Source organism: Bison bison, unplaced genomic scaffold, assembly GCF_000754665.1.
Source record: "Bison bison bison isolate TAMUID 2011002044 unplaced genomic scaffold, Bison_UMD1.0 scf7180017864384, whole genome shotgun sequence".
Lineage (NCBI taxonomy): Eukaryota > Metazoa > Chordata > Mammalia > Artiodactyla > Bovidae > Bison > Bison bison.
Window position 1 is genome coordinate 12,995,928 of NW_011494956.1, and position 8,353 is coordinate 13,004,280.

The following is an 8,353-nucleotide window of genomic DNA, read 5'->3' on the forward strand; positions in this document are numbered from 1 at the left end:
CACCCTTCTCTTTGTGACCCCATGGACTGTAGCCTGCCAGGCTCCTCTGTCCATGGGGATCTCCAGGCAAGAATACTGGAGTGGGTTGTCATGCCCTACTCCCGAGGTTCTTCCCAACCCAGGGATTAAACCAATGTCTCCTGCATTGCAGGCAGATTCTTTACCATCTGAGCCACCAGGGAAGCCCTTCCTGAAGCCACCATAACTGAAATCAGGGAATCAATTCTAGTTCCACATCACCAGGCCTTGGACTACTGGGGTTTGCATGTGTGAGCTCAGTTGCTCAGTCATGACTCTTGCAACCCCATGGACTGTAGCCCACCAGGCTCCTCTGTCCTTGGGATTCTTTAGGCAAGAATACTGGAGTGGGTTGTCATTTCCTCCTTTAGGGGATCTTTCTGGCTCAGGGATCACACCCTCATTTCTTGCATCTCCTGCATTGGCAGGCAGATTCTTAACCACTGAGCCATGTGGGGAGCCCTTGGGGTTTGTACACTTCTTACCTATTTGTGAAGGTGGATTTTCTTTTCCTTTAAAAAAACCTTTTGTTTGCAGAGCTTGGACAAACAGGGTTGTGTGTTGAAGAAATTTCCCAAGTCTCTGCCCATGATTTTGACTGAGGCCAAACTACTTGGGTGCACACTTTGTTGGCTCCAAGACTATACTATGGATTCAGTTTTGCCCAGGTGAAATTGGTGCCTTGTAACACCCTGACAGGCCCACCAACAGGTAGGATTAGTGTGTGGGTCACCTGAAAAATCATGTGAACCCCTTGATCTGCAAGTCTCTGTGTTTGGGGCAGCTTAGTAAATAAAGGGAGGAGCTTCCTGGGAAGTTCTGGTGTTTAGCATTAATCTTCTGCCAATGATTTACTTCCCTTGGCACTGTTGAATTGAAGATTAGGTGGTCATTTATCAGAAAGTGCAGTAGGAAAAAACTTGTCGCTGCTGCTAAGGCCACGGGTATTGGCCAACTACAAGTTTCTGGCTAGAAGGTAAGCTCTGATTTATTGGATTTGTATTTTCTGAAAGAGTTACATGTAAAGCAAAAAACTAACTGCTAATGAATGAGATGTCTGCTCTCCTGGTGTTGGCTGGAGTTAGACTTATGTTGAAGGAGAGGGAGGTGCTGCAGGTATCCGCTCAGAGCCTAGGTTTTGGGGACAGGTAGACCCAAGTTAAAGTCATGGGTCTGCTAACTGTGTAATCTTGGCAAGTGATTTAACCTTCAGTTTGCTTCTTCTTAATTCTATTAGTTTTTCGGTAAGTTGTCTTGGATTTTCTCTGTAGGCAATCATATTTTCTACAACTAGTGATATTTTTGTCTCTTCCTTTCTAATATTCATAGTAGAAATTCTTTTATCTTGTTTCATTGCATTGGTTAGACTTAGCAGAATGATGGGGAAAATAACATTCATAATGGACATCCATACTACATTCCTGGTCTTAATGGGGAGGTTTCAAATGCTTCATATTAAGCACAATCACTGCTATATGTTCTGGTAGACACTGTCAGCTTAAGAAAGTTTCCTTGTGCTTTTAAAAAATCATAAATGGATATCAAATTTTATCTCATTGTCAGCGTCTATTGAGCTAAAATGATCATACAGTTTTTCTTTTTTAATCTGTTAAAAGAATGCATTTCATTAATAGTTTTCCTACTAATTAATTATTTTCCTATTGCAAATCATCCTTAAATTTCTCAGGTAAAACCTAATCAATGCACCTTTCTTTTGAACATTGCTGGATTTGATTGGATCACATTTTATTTAGAATTTTAAAAATCAAAGCTTATTATTATTAAAGAAATGCAAACAAAAACCACAAAGACATATCACCTCACACCTGTCAGAATGGCTAGCATCAAAAAGTCTATAAATAACAAATGTTGGTGAGGAGGTACAGAATAGAGAACTCTCATGCAGGGTCCGTTGCAATGTAAATTGGTATAGCCTCTATGGAAAACAGTATGCAGATTCCTCAAAAAACTAAAAACAGAATTACCATATGATCTAGCAATTCTATTCCTTGGTATATAGCCAAAGAAAACAAAACCATGAATTTGAAAAGACACATGTACCCCAAAGTACATAGCAGTACTATTTACAGCAGGCAAGATATGGAAGCAACCCAAGTGCCGGTCAATAAATGAATGGATATATATATATATATATACACACAATGGAATTATTACTCAGCCATAAAAATAATGAAATTCTGCCATTTGCAGCAATGTCAATGCACCTAGAGAATATTATGCTTAGTGAAACAAATCAGACAAATACTGTATGATATCACTAACATGGGGAATGTAAAAAGTAATATAAATGAATGCACGTGCAACACTAAAACAGACCCAAAGAGAGAAAACAAACTAGTGGTGACCGAAGAGTAGAAGGAAGGGGTCGGGGGGAGACAGGGGAGGGGATTAACAAATATGAACTACCCTAGATATAAAATTGATAAGCAACAAGGATATATTGTCTTGCAAGGGAATTATAGTCATTACTTCGTAATATTTTTATTGGCATATAATCTATAAAAATACTGAATCACTATGCTGTACACCTGAAAGTAATCTGATATTATAAATCAACTATACTTCAATTAAAAAACTAAGCTTGAAAGTGATATTCATATATTATCTTCTTGTGTACGATATCTTATCAAGTTTTATGAATATAATTTTTAATGAATAGTGTTGATTTTAGGGAGCAGGCCAGGAGAGAGGGGTGGACATGCTGACGAAGCTCCAGTTCTCCCTGTCGGTCACCCTGCTGTTTGCCTGTGGCTTCCTCTACCAGTTCACCCTGAAACCCAGCTGCCTCATTTGCTACCTACCTTCCTACAAGTCCCATCAGGGGCTGGAAGCTCTCCTGGGTCGTGGGCGCAGCATCGTGTTCCTAGAAACCTCGGAGAGAATGGAGCCAACCCCACTGGTCTCCTGTGCTGTGGAGTCAGCTGCAAAGGTTTACCCCGAGCAGCCTGTGCTGTTACTTATGAAAGGGCTCAATAATTCCATGCAGCTGCCCCCAAACTCCACTTCCCCAGCCCTTTCCCTCCTCTCAGCAATTGACAACGTTTTCCTCTTCCCTTTGGATATGAAAAGCCTGTTTGAAGACACACCGTTGTTTTCGTGGTACACTCAAGTAAGTGTTTAGAGAACCTCAGAATCCCAGTGTTGGGAGGGACCATAGAAATTGGATCCAACCTACTCATTTTATAGATGGGTACACTGAGGATAGATGGGTGGGGAAGATCCCCTGGAGAAGGAATAACAATCCACTCCAGTACTCTTGCTTGGAGAATTCCATGGATGGAGGAGACTCGTAGGCTACAGTCCATGGGGTCGCAACGACTGAGCGACTTCACTTTCACACTGAGGATAAGGGCTCAGAAATAGGCTGAGACAGGGTATCAAAGATAAGCAAGAACCCAGATCTTTTGACTCTTGCCTGGTCTTCTTTCTATAGTGTTGAGTCCCAATTCAAGGAAACAGGAGAGTCTTGATTTAAGCTTATCTCTACCCTGCTGCCTTTTACTTTCATTTTATTTCTTAGGATGTCTTGAGACTACTCTTAATTGAATGAGTTTCTGTATCTTTTCTAGGTGTATAGACCACTCATTTTTCACTGACAGTTTTAAACCCATCTATGTTAAACTTTTTTTGCCCCTGAGGGGGGGAAATTAGGCAATATTGAACTAGAAAATGATTTAAATAGATAATTCATGAAAGATCAGGTGGGTGCAGCTATATAGGATTGTGTAATATTGAGAGATGATCAAGAAACTCCTGGGGTTGTTAGGACTTTTGTAATTTTGTGCGAAATCTCTCTTTACCTTTCCCTTTAAAGGACACTTGTGGTGGCATTTACGGCCCATGGTAATCCAGGCTAATTTCCTCGGCTCAAGGTCCTTAAGTTAATCACATCGGCAAAGACCCTTTTTCTAAAGGAGGTAATTGTAGGTTTCAGGAATTAGGACCATTGAGTGGCTGTTATCCAATCTACTACAGTATTTGTATAAAAAAAGAGAAAACTTCTGTCCCACACCCTCTCTCAGTCACCTAGGGACTGGGTGGGGTGTCCTGGATGGGAGACATGCTTGCATCTTGGGGGAGCTGGGCAGTGGCATTTTCTGCCCCAGTTAGCCACCATAGGATAGCTGGAGGCCAGCTGTAAGGATGACTGAGTGCGCCATCACCTGCTGATGATCACTGGACTCACTGCACTGATTTGAGCAACTGTAGCCCTTGAAGAGGAGAAGGCAATGGCACCCCACTCCAGTACTCTTGCTTGGAAAATTCCATGGACGGTGGAGCCTGGTAGGCTGCAGTCCATGGGGTCACTAAGAGTCGGACACGACTGAGTGACTTCACTTTCACTTTCATGCATTGGAGAAGGAAATGGCAACCCACTCCAGTGTTCTTGCCTGGAGAATCCCAAGGATGGCGGAGCCTGGTGGGCTGCTGTCTATGGGGTTGCACAGAGTCGGACACGACTGAAGCGACTTAGCAGCAGCAGCCCTTGAAGATGCCCAGAGATGAATACTGTGAACTTGGGGAGGGAATGAGCAACCAGAATCTGATTCCCCTTTCTGGTGCTCACCTCCAGGGAAAGTTTTATTTTACCTTGATGTCAGTCCAACGTCCACATCAAGGCAGGCTTCCTCCTCCTGGTTCTGTGTGGCTTCTGATATCTGGGTCTGTTCATTAATAATCACCAATTTACTAACAATCAACTTCAGTTATTTTTACTGAAAATAAGTGAGCCTCCAGAGTTAGACTGCCTGGGTTAAAATCCAACCTCTGCCTCTCTTACCTTGGACAAAGGATTGAACTTCTTGTTCCTTCCTTTCAATTTTTCACTTGAAAAACAGGAATAATTGTAGTATATAGGTACTATAAGATTTATTATTATTTTTTTTATATTTGGCTGGGATGGGTCTTGGTTGCTGTGCTTGGGCTTTCTCTAGTTGCAGCAAGCAGGTGGCTGCTCTCTAGTTGTGGTGTGCCAGCATATCATGGCAGTGGCTTCTCTAGCTGTAGAGCACGGGCTCCAGGGTGCATGGGCTCAGTAGTGGCGGTACATGGGCACAGGCTTAGTTGCTCCTCAACATGTGGGATCTTCCCATACCAGGGATCAAACCCATGTCCCCTGCACTGGCAGGCAGATTCCTAACCACTGGACCACCAGGGAAGCCAGGTACTATGATTTTTGAGGATTTGTGTAGATTAGAAATTATAACAGTTATTGATAAATTTTAGCTATTATTATTCATGAGATTTTTGGCAATTGTATACAATATAATGCTATTAATAGTTCAGGTGAGGATTTTGGCAGTCTTAGCTGACTTTCTTTTGTTCGGTTTTAGAGCAGAATTTTAAAAAAAAATGTTTATTTTGTCAAAAGCCAAGGGTCACGGTTTAATCTTTTAATCAACATGTTTAAATTTAGAAAAATCTATTTTGCTTTCTGTATTCAAAATCTTAGCATTCCACTTGGGAACACGGATATTTAATTTATAATGGTTTATTTCTATTCATTTCAAAGTCATTTTCTGTTCTGCTCACATTTTAGCATTTTTCAGTTGTCCTTGACTCCTCGGTCTCCAGCTCCATATCCAATTCATCAGCAAATCCTGACCAGCTTTATCGTTCCCATGTGCTCAGAATCTGACTACTTCCGTCATCTCCTTTATTGTCACCCTGGTCTACACCGTCATCGTCTCCTGCCTGGATTATTTCAACAGCTTCCAAATTTGCCTCTTTGCTCCTGCCCCCATCTATTTTCCATACCATAGCCAGGGTGACCCTTTTTAGACTAATTCAGGTCAAATCTCCTTTCTTCCAAACCTTCCAAATCATTTCGGTCTCTACCCCAGCATAGCATCCGCCCTCACTCCTGCCCTGCCCCTTCTCTGATCTTGTTTCCTATCCCTCTCTTTTCACTACTCTGCACTGCGGTTTTCCTGTTCCTATACACCATGAGTGTGTTCCTGCCCCAGGGCCCTTGCACTTACTGTTTCCTCTACCTAGAACCCTCCTCTCAGAGATACCAACATAGTTCATCCATTCGCTTCATCCAGGGTTCTGTCTGAACTGAAGATAGTGCTCCATCCTGTCCCCTTCATAACCCCCTTGCCTGACTTTCTTTCCAAGCCTTATGAAAACCCAACATATGATGTATTTATTTGTTTATTGTCTATATTCTGCCAGTAAAGATTTTTGTCTATTTGTTCACTTTTGTATCCTTAGCAGCTTAGAGCTGTGTGAATGGTAAGTAGGCCTTTGATGAATGTTATTAAATGAATTAATCAGTGGACGAAGGCATGGATTTTAAGATTCTTTTACCAACTTTTCAAAGAACATAGATATTAATATGTCCTATAGTTTCAGAGTTCATTTTTTCCTTTATCAGTTCTCAGCATTTTTAGGATGTACAAAAAATTCTTTCTTCACAGTTTCATATTTGTGGTTAATTTCTATCCTGCTGAAAGCGACTCATGAAATCCCTTCTGGGTTTCATCTTTCTACTGCTTTTATAAAAAAACGATTTCATGAAATCTTTAGAAGCTGTTAAAAATCTTCCTATTGATACTACTGCTGTAAACTTTTCACTTAAAGGCAACTTTTTTGGGTTGGAGGTAATTTTGATAAATTTGCAACATTGGGCTTTTGGCAAATAGATTTTTGGGAGGTCGACTTGCTTCCTCCCCTTTCCCCTTTCTGGGGGCTGATTTGTACCTGCTCCTGCAGATCAACAGCAGTACCGAGAGATTCTGGCTCCATATCAGCTCAGATGCATCCCGCTTGGCCTTCATCTGGAAGTACGGCGGTGTCTACATGGACACAGATGTCATCTCCATCAGACCCATCCCTGAGGACAACTTTCTGGCTGCACAGAAATCTCGGTTCTCAAGTAATGGGGTGTTTGGATTCCTCCCCCACCACCCTTTCCTATGGCAGTGCATGGAAAACTTTGTGGAAAATTATAATCCAAATATTTGGGGCCACCAGGGTCCCGAATTGATGACAAGGCTTTTGAGAGTATGGTGCAAACTCAGAGACTTCCAGGAGGTGAGTGACCTCAAGTGTTTAAACTTCTCCTTCCTACACCCCCAAAGATTTTACCCCATCTCTTTTCGAGCCTGGCGGCGCTACTATGAAGTCTGGGATACGGAACCGAGCTTCAACAATTCCTATGCCCTGCATCTGTGGAACCACATGAACCAGGAAGGGAAGGCTGTGGTCAGAGGAAGCAATACACTGGTGGAACATCTCTACCGTAAGCACTGTCCCAAGACTTACAGGGACCTTCTTCAAGGTCCAGAGGGGTCAGTGACTAGGGAGCAGAGTCCAGGTAACAAATAAGCCAATGCTGGGTTGTTGGTGCAACACTGCGGATTTAGCCACTTCCTAGAGTGCCAGGTTTTCACCTGATCTCCACTTCCCTGGAGTGCAGAGGCTCATCCACATATCACTTACAGTCACAATTTTCCATGTTGTTTCACCAAAAAACCATTAGAACTAAAAAATGAATTCAGTAAGGTGACAAAATCAATACACAAAAATCAGCTACATTTCTAACCACTAATAACGAACCATCAGAAAGAAAAAGAAAACAATTCTATTTAATTTGCATCAAAAAGAACAAAACACCTAGGAATAAATTTAACCAAGGATGTGAAAGGCCTGCATATTGAAAACTTTAGGACACTGATGAAGAAACTGAAGAAGATACAATGAAACAGAAAGATATCATATGCTCATGAAGGATGAATATTGTTAAAATGTCCATTCTACCCAAAGCAATGTGCACACTGAAAGCAGTTTATACCAAAATTCCAGTGGCATTTTTTTCAGAAATAGAGCAAAGAATCCTGATATTTATGTGGAACAACAAAGGACCAGGAATAGCCAAAGCTATCCTCAAAAAGGAGAACAGGTTGGAGGTATCTTGCTCCTTGACTTCAAACTGTATTTCGAAGCTGCAGTAACCAGAACAATTGTGAGGTCAAAGACAGACCCACAGGCCAGAGGACCAGAATAGAGAGCCCAGAAATAAACCTACATGGATGTGGTCAGTTTATTTATAGCCAAAGGGTCAAGAACATACAGCCGGGCAAGTGCAATCCCCTCAGTAAACAATGCAAGGAAAACTGGACTCCATACTAAAGAATGACACTGGACACAGTATACATTGCACATACCACGGGCTAGAAACCTACACTTTTCCATGTCAAGATCTTCCTTTCCTGGGTCCTCTGAAGATGGACTCCCCCCAACCACCACCAACCTTCAACTCCCAGCAGTCAGTTGCTCACAAGAAGTTTCTCCCCTCCTTCCCTCACTT

General features: G+C 42.0%; 1 protein-coding gene across 1 annotated transcript; it reads left to right on the forward strand.

Moving 5' to 3' along the window:
* The first annotated feature begins 2,737 nt into the window (after positions 1–2,737).
* Positions 2,738–7,371, forward strand: A4GNT (alpha-1,4-N-acetylglucosaminyltransferase). Its single transcript, XM_010858235.1, has 2 exons — positions 2,738–3,148; positions 6,757–7,371. The coding sequence occupies exons 1-2, from the start codon at positions 2,738–2,740 to the stop codon at positions 7,369–7,371; spliced, it is 1,026 nt and encodes a 341-aa protein (XP_010856537.1).
* Positions 7,372–8,353: the final 982 nt, after the last annotated feature.

Coding starts and splice junctions, on each gene's coding strand:
- A4GNT (XM_010858235.1), top strand. CDS start 2,738: ATGCTGACGAAGCTCCAGTTCTCCCTGTCGGTCACCCTGCTGTTTGCC. Junction 3,149..6,756: donor TGTTTTCGTGGTACACTCAA/GTAAGTGTTTAG, acceptor CTGCTCCTGCAG/ATCAACAGCAGTACCGAGAG.